The sequence below is a fragment of the Podarcis raffonei genome, chromosome 2 (genome assembly GCF_027172205.1).
Source record: "Podarcis raffonei isolate rPodRaf1 chromosome 2, rPodRaf1.pri, whole genome shotgun sequence".
In the NCBI taxonomy this organism is placed as follows: Eukaryota; Metazoa; Chordata; class Lepidosauria; order Squamata; family Lacertidae; genus Podarcis; species Podarcis raffonei.
In genome coordinates this window covers 97,661,225-97,677,897 of record NC_070603.1, presented here as the reverse complement: position 1 = coordinate 97,677,897, position 16,673 = coordinate 97,661,225, and the positions used below count along the sequence as shown (strand labels likewise).

The following is a 16,673-nucleotide window of genomic DNA, read 5'->3' as shown; positions in this document are numbered from 1 at the left end:
GGCACACCGCCTGCTGGGGCGTGGCACCCAGCGCAGGTGGGGAGCAGCTCCAATGGCACCCCCCCGGGATTGTGCTGCCAGGGGTGGTGCACTCCCCCCCGCACTCCTCTTCCTCCGCCAGTGCTTGGGGGCATCCTATAGGGATCTAGATGCTGAACTAGATGGGCCTTTGGCCTGATCCAGCAAGGTTTTTCTTAACTTCTTAATGTCATATCTCTGCAAGAGTGGGTTCTCAGATATCAATCCCGACAAAATACTACTCAGAAATGCGTGTAGTATGCCACAAGTGTTGCTATGTGGAGTGCAGAGGTCAGGATTCCATCCTCTCCCTTTCATTCCTTTCATTTTCTGTTCCCTGGCTCAGCCAGTTTGAAGTCCAGGGCCGGCCCACCCATTAGGAATAGTGAAGCCAATGCCTCAAGCAGCAGAAACCCTTGAGGAGGCAACGCTGTCGGTAGGCCTTAGGATGAGGCGGAGAAGCGACACCGACACTGGTGCTGATTTTGGGCAAGATCTCGTCATCGTTGCATGGGAGCTTGCAGAGTGCACGAGGTCCTGTGTGATTTGGGGAGAGATCTCGCCCCAAACCGGCAAGATTGCACCTCAAATCAGCACAGTCCCCAACCCCAGCTCAGCCAACGATATGACAGCATCATGTGCTCATCCCAGGTGAGCCAAATCTGGCTTAGTTGAGCCTGGTGTTAAGTCCCTAAAAGGGGCTGTTCGTGGGCCATGGGGATACTTTCTCCTTGGTCACATGAACAGCATCAAACACTGCTTTAAAAAGGCTCATTTTCCCTCTGCCAGGCTCAGGCAGAGCAGCAGCCGCTCTGTTTGGTATAGCTGGTATATCTTTACACTGGCTTAACTTACACTGGCTTGCTTTATGCCCTTACATATGGGATTTGGTGAGCTTTGCCCACATTGGACTGTCTCTTGCACAGAGTGCCGGCTTATGTCTGAGCCACCTGCAAACTGTCGGTTTCTTTGTTTGTTTTTGAAGTCTTATTTAAATATTCTTATTCTTATGTTTTTGTTTTTACTCTACCCATCTGACTGGGTTGCCACTCTGGCACATTATATGGGGAATTATTTGCAAACTACATCTCCTATTTATTTGTTTATTAGGAAAGATTTGTAAGACGCTTAACTGAAACAAAAACAACCCTCTAAATGCATAAAACCATTAGCAGTAACACATAGGTAAAATAGCATACGTTAAAATACAAGTCTAAATTATGGGAAGGCTTCTTCAAATAAAAAAGTTTTCTAGGAGGCATCTAAGACAGTTTAATACTTATACCTGCAGAGAGTATAAAAAGTATGAAATAGTCAAACCACATGTGGTATTATATTTCTGCAGCATTAAGGAATTAATCCTTAAGTATTTTTATAGGCGTTGTTGTATATGTTTACTTATGTGCTGGTTACTTTAGGAAAACCAGGGTGGTATATGTATGAAATATGTGTGTAATATTATATTTATAATGATACACATAATAATGCATATAATATGTTTGTATTTTTAAAGGACCCAGGGAGGAATAATTCCCTTGTAATTGAGATCAAGCTGTGAGATGAGAATTAAGAAAAGAATCCATGCAGACAATCATAACTTTGAGATTTTTGGAAAGTCCCACCCCTAAATTCAATCCTCATTAGGATGTTTTAGGGTGTTCCTGCCATGAGGACTTTTCCTCCCCCTAAACCTCAAGATTCCTCCAAGTCTGCTGGTGCCTCCTTCTTTTATGTTCATGATGCCATTTGGGCTATATAAACGGCACTCCCAACAGAAGCATCAGAAATAGTGAGAATGACTTAAGCATCGCTGTTTCCAAAAAAGTAGGCTGCTTAGATCTGATCATATTAGCTGGCTGTCTATGACAGTACTGACCACTCTGACAAGTTGTGGTTCTCCAGGACCCCAGGCAGAATTATTTCGCTTTACCTGCTATCTGATCCTTTCGACTGGAGATAGGATTTGGGACCTTCTGCACGGTCCTTCTTCCCAATTTGCAGTTTCGTTCTGCAAGCTGCACAGCTTGAAGCATGCACATCATCTCACTCAACAAGGAGAGATTTCTTTTCATAGCTCCCCCCCCCCGACTGTATCACTGATAATAATTGATGCGGTGTAAGAGCAAACCTCCCAAATTTGCAATTTCTAAAACGCTACACCAACGGAAACAAAACCATCCTTCGAAATTTGCACGTCTCTGAATTTTGTGATGTGGTTTTCCAGACAAGTCATGTGTGCAAAAAATGTGTATGTTGCGGAAAAGAACATATAGATTGCTTGTACAAATGTCAGGCAAAATTACCTACAGAAATGTGTATATTCATAGAATGCTATTGAATGAGGATTTAAAAATAAAAAAATAAGCAAAGTGATGCAGAAATGTGGAAAAGAGAACAGAACTTAAGACTGAAAACATGAGAAATGGAAATTGACAAATTTGTCCATCTCTATAACAAACTTTTATGCTGTCAAGGGTGGGATGAAGTAGGAAGACGTCTCAAAAGTTTATCCTATAAAATGTATGATAAGCACTGTAGGAAGCCACCTGATAGGTCTGTTCAGAATTAGAGGTCAGAGAACTGGCTGAATAAATAAATAAGTTTCTGCTTTTCTGGAAACAAAGACTCTCAGATGGGAAAGATGCAAAAGTGTTTGGCCCCTTTAAGCAAACATGCAGTAATATATCATAAACAGGCATATTTGGAAACTTTAGCAGGTGCTACTTTTGCAAGGGCAATGGGGTTAACTACCAAAGTTGTATGTAACTTGGATCTTGAGTAGAGTAATTAATCAAGAAATTAGATTCCTCTCCTCTTCTCCAGCCCACATGGAGTGCTGCTTGCCGGTATGCCAGACCAAACAACAGCAAAAAGAGGGAAAATATTTGTAATGAAAGCTTATTGAATAAATATGTTGGGTCTGTAAAAATGATTTCTCTGTTGTAAAGCAAAGGGATTCTTTTTTAAAAAATCGTTATTAATCAAGTTTTATTATGCAGTGGAAAAAGGGAGGCAACGGCTGGCTAGGATTACAGTCTTATGTCTATTTAAGTGATTTCAAGATGTGGTATGTTTTTACATGCTTTTGTACAATTCAACAAAAACGTTCTTTTCCACCGTGTTGATTTTAAGAAACCGGCGAGAAAGCAGGCAGGCAAGCAAAATACATGAACTGGAAGGATAAATCTGCTACAGCCTTTTAAAATGTTGTTTTACTAAGTTCGTTTATTTGGTCAAATTCTCCTGACTTTGTTATAGGACTGCTCCCAATTACCGTATTTTTCGCCCCATAGGACGCACTGCCCCATAGGACGCACCTAATTTTTTTTGGGGGGGGGGAATAAAGAAAAAAAAATTTCCCTCCTCAGGCACGGGGCAGGCGCGGGGGAAGCCCGAGCTTCCCCCGACCCCAGCCCCCAGAACAGCCTGCTATCCGCAAGCCTAGGGAGCCGCGCAGGTCTCCCCAGGCTTGCGGAGAGGTGCGCGAAGCCCGGGGGCGCTCTTCAGCGCGCACCAGGCTTTGGAATGCAGGCAGCTCCGCGCCACCCTCCAGAGCCCCGCGCAGCTTCACGCCGGGATCGGGAGGGTGGCGCAGAGCTGCAGGAAGCCCTGGAGCCCAGGCAGCTCCGTGCCACCCTTCGGAGCCCCGTGCGGCTTCGCGCCGGGATCGGGAGGGTGGCGCAGAGCTGCAGGAAGCCCTGGAGCCCAGGCAGCTCCGTGCCACCCTTCGGAGCCCCGTGCGGCTTCGCGCCGGGATCGGGAGGGTGGCGCAGAGCTGCAGGAAGCCCTGGAGCCCAGGCAGCTCCGTGCCACCCTTCGGAGCCCTGTGCGGCTTCGCGCCGGGATCGGGAGGGTGGCGCAGAGCTGCAGGAAGCCAGGGAAAGCCTGCATTCGCCCCATAGGACGCACACACATTTCCCCTTCATTTTTGGAGGGGAAAAAGTGCGTCCTATAGGGCGAAAAATACAGTAAATGAAAACCACTCTGACATGCAGTAATAACTTAACTATTGATTTGTGGGGCTTTTTTGTTTTCCTTTTATTTGTATTTTCTTATTCTTTCTAGAAATAAAAAATCCTAAATCTTACCACACTTCCAACCATTTAAGCATATTATTATTACTGTAATTAAAAAAAAGAAAAACTGAAAAAAAGAAAATTTGCAGAGTGTTTTGTGGCCTGATATGGAACTTCTGGGGAATGTAGTGATGCAAGGATCTGGTTGAGCACTATTGGAGATTATGGTTAAACTCCACAGACTTGTGATCTGTGGCAGAATTGCACCCACCCCAATAATTATCGAAATAACAATTAAACAAAAATATGTCTTATACTTGTCGCCATTGTGAAACTGATTTGTTTTAGCTGAGTTGCAATGATATGTTGCTCACCTGTGTATTATTCAAAACACTGCTGTTTTAAGCCAATGTTCTTAATAATTTTTATGACAGTTTTATTTAAGTTGCCTTGTGAGGGCTTGGCCCTAAAAGTCAGCATGGAAATACTGAAGCAAATGAATGAACGCCAGAATAAAATTGAGGGGAAGGGAATAAAAATAGCCCAGATGAAGAATAGATTACTAAAAAGGGTATTTCTGGGTGGGATGATGGTCTTCACTTTGAAAAGTTCTGTAGGTGCATTACAAAAAAAATGGGTCTAAAATACATCCTTGTCAACAAATTCATGTTAATGATGAAATTGATCAATAATATGGTCCTATTTCCCTCTCAGGTTTTTAAAAAAATTTTTATAATAAATAATAATAATAATAATAATAATAATAATAATAATAATAATAATAATTTATTTATATCCCGCCCTTCCCAGCCGAAGCTGGGCTCAGAGTGGCTAACAACAATAAAAGTAACAGTTTACATAAAATCACAATCAATTAATTGAAATGCATTCTAAAATCAATTCATAGGCACTTTTCATAGATACTGCCTGGTGGAGCCTAAACTCTGTTTTAAAATGTCACAAGTATGGTTTGGTTGCTAAAAATAAGCTGTCTTTTTGCAGGTATATCAGCTTAAGGAAAGGGGCAAGGAGGAGGAGAATATACCAAAGTCGCTTGTAAGCGTGAACGTTATAATTAACAAAGCTGATCATTTTAGTTTCTGACTGACATGTGACATGTGTGCATCCCCCCCACACACACATCCAAAGCATCCAACCAGTTAAGCTGCTTTGAGAGATTGGCGTTTCCGGGACACAAGTGTACCAATATCTGCATAAATGTCTGATCTTCTATAACAGGGGTCAGCAAACCTTTTCAGCTGGGGGCCAGTCCACTGTCCCTCAGACCTTGTGGGGGGCCGGACTATATTTTGGAAAAAAAATATGAATGAATTCCTATGCCCCACAAATAACCCAGAGATGCATTTTAAATAAAAGGGCACATTCTACTGATGTAAAAACATGCTGACTCCCAGACCGTCTGCGAGCCGGATTTAGAAGGCAATGGGGCCGGATCCGGACCCTGGGCTTTAGTTTGCCTACCCATGCTCTATAACTTTGTGCTTGTTTGCCTTTTTATAGATTGAGTTTTAATTTTAATAAGCATATGCAGGTATAATAAGTTTTAGGCTGGCATATGATACACACACTTACATGGGAATAATAAGTCTTACTGAACGCAGTGGCAGTCTCTTTTAAATAGCATATAGGTTTGCTATATGTAACACTAAAATGTAGGTACTTATGAGGGGTCTGTTTGCAGTTGTTCCATTTTCCATATGTTGTTCCAAAAGTCAGGATAATACAATGGAAAGGTATGCCTGCCTGATTTCCAAACCTCTACAAATAACTGTTTCAGTTTTTATTTACTCTTTTTCTGTCGGGAAGTAATAATTAAATTTCTATCTCTTTCCCTTCCCAACCACCCAGTTCCTCATCCACAGAAGCAATTAGCTTACAATGCTTCGAAAGCCGGGGTTGTAAAGTTAACTCAGACGTTGGGGACGGAGTGGATTGATAGAGGAGTGAGAGTGAACTGCATTTCTCCGTAAGTAACATGTAGGGTTTGGGGTATGTGTGAGGAAATAAGGAAATAAGGATGAATGTGATGAAGTTCTCAAGAAAATGTAAGAAAGCAAAGTTGTTAGCTAGCAAAACTTCAGTTCCTTAAATAAGGGTGGGGGAATACTCTCAAGCATAACACCAATGCTAAGTGCATAGCAAAAAGTCTTCTCTATTGCTGTATATGTTCTGGGATTTTTGAAAAGATTATGCCATTTGATAACAGGTTTTCTAATTTTGTGAAGGGTGGTTTTTAACATTTCTTTTCCAGGTGAAATATTTCCTTGCTACTGTCCAAGTCTTCTGTGGTAAAAGAAAAGGCGTTTGACACTTAACAGACAATATTTTCCCCCTTCCAGTCCCCCCCCTCACCCTTCTTTTTACCTCAGACAAATATACAGGCACTTTAAAAGGGACGTCATTATACTACCATCATTGAAATTCCATTCGGCGGTAGCAATTACAAGTCACCTCAGTATAATTTTTGTTTTTTATGAAATATATTCATTATCAATTGCATTTTACCTATTTTTTGAAGGCTTAAAGGTGGGAATTTCTGAAAAGTAAAAATACAAGACTCGTGCATGTGTGTGTGCATGCGCACACACACATTTCTCTTCCACATTGGGTACCTGAGCTGTGTGTGCCACACTACGTGCCCTGGGCTCCCCCTAAGCTCCCCCTGTAGCCTCCAGCATGTTGGAGGACATTGTCTTGTCATCAGTGTAAAGTAAAATTCAACTGTGACTCTGGTGGGCTTCTATATATTTTTGGAGTGGGAGGGGCACCATCTTCTCCTTTGCCTGATCAACAAGGCCACCTTTATGTGACTTGGAAAAAACCCAACAACTGAAGTGAGGTGTTCAACAGCAGAATCCTAAATTAGAGAAAGTAGGGTTTTACAGATAGGACTTCGGAGGGAACCTTCTCTACAAAGGCTCGGTGAAGCCATCCAGTTTGGCTTTTGACAATTTCGTTTTGGCTTAGCACACCACTTAAAATTAATATCCACTTTTGCTGATATGAAGACCGTCCAGTTTTTCTTGAGTCATGTTTTCCACCTATCTAGGAACCTGCATGTTCTGTCTCAGGATGGAGGTGGACCTAGGTGACAGGGATACCCCATGTACCTGATTTCTCATCAGTGGAGTCTCTGAGGCTCCTCAGAAGCACACTGGAGGAGCTGAACTACACTCGCACCAGTGCACCCATACACCCCAAGCACCACCATTCCCTCCCAGTAAGCCACAGCGACTCCTCTGTGGGAAAGCTAGTATTGCAGCTCTGCCCCACCAGGTGAACCCCTTATGCCAGTAGGGCCTAGGTGTAACCTGATAAGCACAAGGGTCCAAAAGAACCTCATGGAATGTCTGCAATCTCCTGCTGTTTCCCCACCATCACCAGCCCAAGTGCTCTGTTTGCCATCTAGCCTGATTAAGAGACCTGTCGAACTCAAAAGCTTGCACAGTTGTTGCCATCTGGTCTAATAAAGGTGTCACCCTAAGATGAGTCTTGGAATTTTGCATATGGGCCAACATGCCTACCTGTATTTTTTTTTTTAAAAAAAGATGGTTGTGTTCCTGTTGATGGGCCTCCATTATTTACCAAGCAATAAGCACCCTCAGATATGCAGATGACACAACTTTGATGGCAGAATGTGAGGAGGAATTAAAGAACATCTTAATGAGGGTGAAAGAGGAGAGCGCAAAATATGGTCTGAAGCTCAACATAAAAAAAACGAAGATCATGGCCACTGGGCCCATCACCTCCTGACAAACAGAAGGGGAAGAAATAAAGGCAGTGAGAGATTTTACTTTCTTGGGCTCCGTGATCACTGCACATGGTTACAGCAGTCACGAAATTAAAAGATCCCTGCTTCTTGGGAGAAAAGCTATGACAAACCTAGGCAGCATCTTAAAAAGCAGAGACATCACCTTTCTGACAAAGGTCTGTATAGATAAAGCTATGGTTTACCCAGTAGTGATGTATGGAAGTGAGAGCTGGACCATAAAGAAGGCCGTTCGCCGAAGAATTGATGCTTTTGAATTATGGTGCTGGAGGAGACTCTTGAGAGTCCCATGGACTGCAAGAAGATCAAACCTCCCCATTCTGAAGGAAATCAGCCCTGAGTGCTCACTGGAAGGACTGATCGTGAAGCTGAGACTCCAATACTTTGGCCACCTCATGAGAAGAGAAGACTCCCTGGAAATGACCCTAATGTTGGGAAATATTGAGGGCACAAGGAGAAGGGGACGACAGAGGACAAGATGGTTGGACAGTGTTCTTGAAGCTACTAAAATGAGTTTGACCAAACTGCGGGAGGCAGTGGAAGACAGGAGTGCCTGGCGTGCTCTGGTCCATGGGGTCACGAAGAGTCGGGCACGACTAAATGACTAAACAACAACAACAAGCACTTTGAAGTGATTAGCTCTTTTACCTTGGCTGTAATAGCTATACCGGCAGAAGCTTTGACACGTTTCACAGTTTTGTATTAGATAAGTGAATACATGAGCCCTGTATGCACTGTTCCCTATGTGTTACATTTTTTTAAAGCTCTATGGGGTTTTAGCAAGTATACAGGCTCCAGCTCCACAAGGAAATGCATTCCTGAACTAAATTTTACAAGAGAATCCATATTTATTGCTGTGTCGGTGCCTAAGGCTTCCTTTAGTAATATCTAATTGCCAGTATTATTGCAGTATGAAAGTGCTAATGCATATATCTTAACTAATGCATATCTGCTTGTGCATTTATGTTTTGTTTCCAGTTATGCATAAAACAACAGAAATGTCCTAATATACATCACACAATTAGTGGTAGATATAGTGCAGGGATGGGGGAAGACTGGACAGGCTGATAAAGAGGAAAGCATGGGGTCACTTTTATAACAATAGGGCCTCCCAAACTAAATGACCAGGGTGATGAGGAGGAGGATTAATTACTTATACCCCACCCAGCTGACTGGGTTGCTCCAGCCACTCTAGGCAGCTTCCAACATAATCAAAAGCACAGCAAAACATTAAAAACTTCCTGATACAGGGCTGCTTCAGATGGGTCAGTTGTGTAGTTGCTGATCAGTTTGACATTGGATGGGAAGGTGTTCCACAGGGAGGGCGCCACTACTGAGAAGGCCCTTTGCCTGGTTCCCTGTAACATCACTTCTTGCAATGAGAGTACCACCAGAACGCCCTTGGAGCTGGACCTCGGTGTCCGGGCTTAAAAATTAGGGTGGAAACATTCCTTCAGTTATACAGGGCCAAAGCCATTTAGGACTTTAAAGGTCAGCACCAACACTTTGAATTTGGGTTTCCTAGGATCCCCAGAAGGGTGGGTGAATGTGGTGTAAAGAGGATATTGTGCGGTTTTTGTTTGGGCTAGGCAGTTAGCTTCAAAACCCAGAAAATTTGAGCCAGGGGCTCTCCAGATGTTGGTTTGGACTCCAACTCCCATCAGCATGGCAAGTGGTCAGGTATGAAGGCCGTGGTAGTCCAACAGCATCTGGAGGGATACAGGTCTCCCATTCCTGGTCTGAGAGAAATCTGGGTTTGGGAGTTGGAAGGAGATTGGTTTGTGGGCATGAATAACTTTGTAGACGGAATTCATGTTATGGAGGCTGCCCACTCAATCACACTTCCAGGAAACCAACGGCATTTACTCACTATGGTTCTGTGATCAAACCAGCTTCTGTGCTCTTGTGAACCACTGACTGTGGTCTCCATCGTTGGTAACATCTGCTGCTTTTTTCTCACCGCAGTTAGCCCATGATCACGTCCAAATGGAATTCAATCACGCCATAATGTTCTCTACAGCTCTCTCTCTTTTTTTTACACTTTCTTTTTCTTTTCAATTCAAACTTACATTTGATCACTCAGCAATTATAATGCTTATTCCAAAATACTCACCCATGTTTATAATCATAATTATATACGATTGCGTCTTAAAAATCCATCCTATCAAGTTTCATCCTCTTTAACAGGTATCTTAGTATATTCTTTTTCCCCCCCTTTAAACTTCAAACCCTGCTGTGGACTTCACATATGGAAAATTATTTTTTAAATACAGAAAAAGTATATAGTCCTCCTTGAAAGATTCTAAATGTGTTTCTTATCAGAGCCGTCAGTTTTGCCATTTCTGCATATTCCATGATTTTTACCAGCCATTCTTCCTTTGAGGGTATTCTTTCCTCCTTCCACTTCTGTGCATAAAGATCCCTTGCTGCTGTGGCTAGGTACATACATAAATACAGCTGAAGCTTCCTTTGGAAGCGCACCTTCGGTTCTTGTGTTAACATGTGAATGATAAGGCCAATTGAGAATTGACAAGGCCAATTGAGAATGACAGCTGGATTACGAATGCTTATTCTAGCAATCCAAACATTGCTCTCCAATCTGGATCAACAAAATCTGCAAGAGATCTGGAATGCTGAAGTTTTCAGGGTAGGATGAAGCATCTTCACACTGACAGGGGGGTGGGCAATAAGTTTTTGTGTGTACAGTGGAACCTCGGCTCCCAAACGAACAAAAATCAGAAGTAATTGTTCTGGTTTTTGTTTTTGTTTTTTAAAATAATATTTTATTAAGTTTAACAATAGAAAAATAGAACAATAAAAACACAGAAAAAATATAAAACACAATACAAACTTTCACAATACATAAAATACAAACATTTAACAAGGGGGAAAAAAAGATCAACACACAAAACATAGAATAAGAAAAACACAACTCTTTTCTAATTATTAATCTTCAATTAACTTATTTTCCTGACTTCCTCACGCCTCCCTTTTTTATATCCCTTTTTAACAATTAGTTCAGCAAATTCGTATCCTACTACTTTGTCCTTATATATTTTACCTCCCAAATTTATAATTTATAATTTTTATCTCTTATTACTAGAACCCCTTCATTTTATTTCAATGTCATCAGCATTCATACATTTTACAATACTTCTGGTAATTGTTCTGGTTTTTGAATGTTCTTTGGAAGCCGTACCCCTGGCTTCTGATTGGCTTCAAAAAGCTGCTGCAGCCAATCAGAAGCTGCACCATGGTTCCTGAACTGTTTCGGGAATCGAACAGACTCCTGGAATGGATTAAGTTTGGGAACCAAGGTTCCGTTGTATATGGAACTGGCATAAAAGGACACCAGAGGGAAGAACCAAGCAAAGCCCTATCACTTAAAGGCATCCCAATTAACCAGCATTACCATCCCCATTAAGCAACAGCAGTTGCTCTTAAATATCTCTGGGCTTTTATGTAGTTTCTTGGGAGATGTCCCAATTAAGTGGGTTTTACTGATTAAACACTTCCTGAGTAATTGAAGTGTACTTAAATCATTCAAATTAATAACTCATCTGAAAGAAATCAACTTATACACAGATGGAAACCCCTTTCTCCAAAACACACAAATGCACACACTTTGGGAGAAGAACTCTTGCAAGCATTCTAAGGGAGCAGCGGATAAACAGGGCACTCAAAGACCAACATATCCACTGGCATAAAGTGTGGGATCGTTTGGGGGCTACTTGAGTCTTAAATCAACCCGCAGTCAGCAGCGAAATGTCAGTTCTGCATCTCCCGTGAAGGGAACCTAGATAGTGTGATAAGCCATTGTTATGCAACGGCATTGCATTCCAGATGAGGCAGAGAATTAACGCCTTGGCACTTGTCACCGCTCAGAATGGTTAAGAGCCAACGCACATTTGCCTAAAAGGGTTTTTCCATCTCCAGCATTAAATTGCCCATCTTGGCACCGAGCCTCTCCCAGAAGATGTGCAGTATACTGGGGCATATCTAATATTTGTACAAGAACCTAAAAGCGTGCTTACAAGCCACTATGTTGTTGTTGTTATTATTTTTCTCGTTTGCTTATTTTTCAAACCAGAACAGTCCTAAATTATGCTGTCTTTAGAATAAAACGTTCAATTTCCTCCCACCGCCAGCATAATTAAAAGAAAGGCCTAAGTTCTACTATGTGGTACTGTGCTCTATAATTTATGAATATCGTAATTAACTTCAGAAATTTCAGTTTTGCTGGATTTTATTTGCCTGGAGGCACTGGCTGCAGCGCTATCCACAGGACTTCTATATGCTCAGGAGGGTTTCTGAGGCCTTCCTTTCAGAAAGCTGGTTGTTGTCCTGCTATTAAGGACAAAATTGAATTTTGTGTTTATTTTACTGAGAAATTAGTTAATTTACATATTTTGAACCAATGTGTGAACCAAACACAGCTATCCTTCAAAATGCACGCTTGTCTGAATTTTGTGAGGCAGTTTGACAACCAAACAATAAATATATTCTATTCTAAAAATGCATATAGCAGTGAAAACAACGTATTAAAAGGCAGTATAATAAGAAGAACTGCTTGCAAAAATGTGTGCGTTTGTCAAAACTGCATACAACAAAAATGTGTTTATTGGGAATAATTCACACTAAAATGCTGATGAACGTTCATGACGATTTTTTTAAAAAAACAAAACCTTGTGGAAATGTGGATAACTGAATTTAAGATTGGAAAAGGAGAAATTTAGAGGACTATAATGGACAGGTTTGACGATCCTGTTAGCCTGTTAAATGGAGAGAGGTGGAAAGGTTCATTCAAGCCGTCCTACTTCACCCTATTTTGTTCCCTAGTGGAGAATTGCAAAGATCTTACTGCAGAAACCTGCCGCCCAGTATTGTTTGTTGTGAGGAGAAGCTAAGCTTGCTCTCCTCTTCTCCCCATTATACACACTTCTGGGTAGACAGACTTGTCAGAGATGACTGTGCCTCTCCCCCCAGCAAGGGTGCCATTGGACTTTCAGGCAGACGTTCAGGGCCATACTCAGCAGAATTAATAGGAGCTCTTCCCCTTGATTCCAGAGTCTAAAATTACCAAACTGCATCACTGCACACATATATACCCCACCAAATATCTCTGTGTGGATATTCCTCATTTGAATAAACCCATTCATTTATTTTATTTTTAAAAAAAACATTTTGTTTGGTGAAAAGGTAAACAAACTGAGCAATCTATCTATTTGTTACACAATTGGTTGTTGAATATATCTCCACATAGAAAGAGATGCTGCTTGGATCTGGTTTAAATGATCAAAGCCAGACTGTTTATCTACTTTCTGATGAATAGAAAATAAAATGATGTAGCATGAAGCCTAAGGCCACACCCTGCTAACATTTGCAAATAAAACTGGCATTGAATTGTAATCAGAGATTCACAGAAAATGTGCGAAAAAATGGGATTGATGCCCCCCCCCGCCCCAGTCTCCAAATGTCTACTAAAAGTAAAATAAAATAATAGGGCTGACCTTCTTTGGATCATCCGTCACTACCCCTAGAGCACCTAGCATATTTTGATAGTTATTGTTGTTGTTATTATTATCAGTGTGATCCAAGCCTAGTATTGTTTCATATTTTGTGTGTGTGTGTGTGCATGTGTCTAATATATATGGGGGGAAATGTTGTTGAGTAACAGTAAATGATAAGCCTGTTGATATTCTTTTGCAACTGAAAAATCAAATTGTTTTCGTAGAAAACATGTGCTAGAGTCAAGGGGTTGAGAAGACTGGGATAGGGAACTACTTAGGGAAAATAATATTGTGATTATAATATTACTTTGGAATGCAGGATAGTGCCAGAGGTCAATCGTGTTGCCCTTGTGTGGTATTATTTCTGAATAGCTATCCTGTTTATTGTCAGTTTCAGACTGAAAAGAAAGTAGGGTTGTGGAAGAGTGCCCCGGTTAAGCAAAAAAATTAAAACATGTATATGAGAACAAGAGCAAAGTCTGAACCACATCCATTAAACAATATCGCAAGAGTTTCTTTTAAAACAAAAGTACAAGGCGGGGGTTTCTCGTTCCCAGAATTCAGTGTTTCTAAACCCTGTTTCTTTGGAAGCATAAATTGGGATGAGGATGAAGTTTGAGAACAAAACGGCATTTCGAGACTTTGTTCATTTCATATTTATCACTAGCTTGTTTGCTAATTTTCATTTGCAAGAGGCAATTCTTCCAGCTAACTGGCTGCCTCAATGGGCCACTGATTTCTTTGAAGTGACAGTCTGTAAATATGCATAAAAAAGAGATGCAATTAGCGCGTGTGTGGTTCAGTGCAGTCTGATTTCATTGGCAAGTTTACCCACAGTGTTGATAAGCTACATTATCTAGAAAATTGGCCGCTGAAAAACAGCACCTCTGATTGCCAGCAAAGGTTCCAGATAACAGGGTGCTGAAGAGAAATATAATTGAGGTTGAATATGTTAACCAAGGTGTCACATGTTCCTTAGAAGCACTAATTTATCAGCATGTTGGAATTTTTATTAACATTTGGAATGCATTTCTACCACACTAATGAAGTGGAATTGGCAGCTCAGGTTTTAGTTATTGTCATTTCTGAGAAGTTAAATGTAATTTCTTGATAGGCCCAGTTATGTAAATATATTTATACAGGGACTGGGGGGGGGGAGAGAATTATAACATTTCTCAAAATACAAATATGTTGCTAAGGAGGAGGGTGACAAATCAGTTATTGTTAAAGCCCTAAACACCCACCAAATGTTTATGGAGTGCTGTGGATTCTTTGGTTCTCATTCATATATTTTTTGGGGGGATATATATATATATATATATATATATATATATATATATATATGCAAACATTTCCTGATAAATTCTCTGTCATATTGCAGAGAAAGTGTCTAAGCTGGAAGATATTAGGAGCCAGTTCCTTCAAGCTTTTTACTAACTGACATTTTCTTCTCGGGAAAAGTCCTAGTGAATGTGAACTTTTATTCTAAAATTAGAAAAGAAATAAATAATGGTTATGCCTTCCTCTTGAAATGATAGCATTTGCTGAACATATTGTAAACCCCCTTGCTCAGTGTCTCCTAATGAATAGAATAATTGCTATGTCCAGTTCCAAAAAATCTATTTGTAGGTAAACGCTCGCAAGTCACTTTCAATTTAGATGATGTGATTGTTTGTGAGGCAAATCTTTCAATTGGGACGTTATGCTAAATAATGTATCGCTAATGTGGAAATAAATGAAGGACACAATGATGATACATAAAAACTATATTAGAAAGGCATTTAACGGGAATCATGTTTGAAGTTTCTGGTGGCTTTTAGCCAGGGAGGTTTGGAATCTTTCTCATCCTTCGTTTGAAAAGTACCCCCAGGGCTATTTTTGTATTGTTGCAATTTTGTGCTGCAAAGGAAAGAAAGAAAGAAAGAAAGAAGCCATAACAAGCCGGTTTGTGTCTTATATGTTTATACAGGGGGATTGTCGAAACACCGCTCATCCATTCTGAGGAGCTGAAACCTCTTGTGCAGTGCTGGCTCACGGACATCCCAGCCGGACGGCTGGCTCGAGTGACAGACTTGCAAGCTGCCGTCATATACTTGGCATCTGAAGCTTCAGATTATATGACTGGCCACAACTTAGTCATTGAAGGAGGGCAAAGCTTATGGTAGAAAAGGAATGGAAACGCTCTTTCAATGCATGCGGAGGAATGACAGGCACACAGGAAAGACTCCCCTGATCACATTGCAGTTCTGCACGAGTTACGAGTGTTCAGCTTCTCTCTTGACATTGTCCATTAATTCCTTCTTCCAAAAAATACAGCTTTTAATTTCCAAACTGCTATTTTAGACCCAATCTACAGCACCTCTTGTCTTAACAAAAGTCTGCATGTGGAGGTTTGCTTATTTTTTAAAAAAATCTGCCCTAGACTGAATGCTGTAGTAACACACACACACACACACACACACACACTGATTTTCCCTCTATCGACACATTCAGTTCAGTGGAGTAAACAGATTGCCACTATGCAAATAATTTTGTACTTAAAAAAATAAAAATAAAGTAGGATCCTATATTTTAGCCAACAGAGAAGACATCCTGTTGCCAGCTTGACTGTTGTGCTTGAATCTTTGCTAAATTACTGCTTCAATTAATCAAGAAAATTTGTTGATACTTCTACTGCAGCTGTAATGTCAAATATGGGGGGGGGGGTTGCATGGGGGGTGGGAAGAGAAATGCTTGAAATGCTAAGTTATTCTTGCAGCAGGATTTTGTCTTGAGAAAGTAAACTGAGGATTGACAGTCAATGTTTGTCGGTGTGTGTTATAGCCCCCGCCCACCCCCAGCTTTAAATGGAAATTATTCCAGCAATTGCTCTAAAAGGTGTTGGGATTGCATTCTGCATTGCAAAATTAAAATCACTTTATCTAATTCATTTTTGATATTGTCGTTTGTTATTTGCTCTGGTGGTGCTCCATGCTCAGACCACATTTTGTAAGCAGTGGCACGTTTTCCCTTGCACCATAATGCAGAGATAGGCAGTGGAAGAACTGTGTGCTGTCTTCTGTCTTCTTGCCCAGGGTTGACATGCATCCCATTTTAAAAAACGCTGCACAAAGTTTGCATTTTAAATACACATTTTTAAACATAGTGTCTCTCAAAACACACATTTTAAAGTGTAGCTCTGATTTTTGCAGGTGTGCTGAGAACTGCAGCAAAATATTTAGGAAGGCTGATAGCTGGGGGATAAACTAATTTCTAGTCTGGATTTCAGTCCAGGAAGTGAGGATGAGAACGATTGCATTGCAAGGTCGAATTCCTCAAGCATCCTTACTTGTGGTGCAC

At 41.0% G+C, this 16,673-nt stretch overlaps 1 protein-coding gene across 1 annotated transcript in view; it reads left to right on the top strand.

Annotated features, from left to right (window-relative positions):
- Nucleotides 1-16,259, top strand: part of LOC128408717 (D-threitol dehydrogenase-like) — a 48,812-nt gene extending 32,553 nt beyond the window's left edge. Inside the window, exons 8-9 of the mRNA XM_053378741.1 lie at nt 5,904-6,021; nt 15,304-16,259. Coding sequence (XP_053234716.1) covers nt 5,904-6,021; nt 15,304-15,499 — 314 coding nt within the window. The 3' untranslated portion in view covers nt 15,500-16,259. The remainder of the gene's footprint in view (nt 1-5,903; nt 6,022-15,303) is intronic.
- Nucleotides 16,260-16,673: the final 414 nt, after the last annotated feature.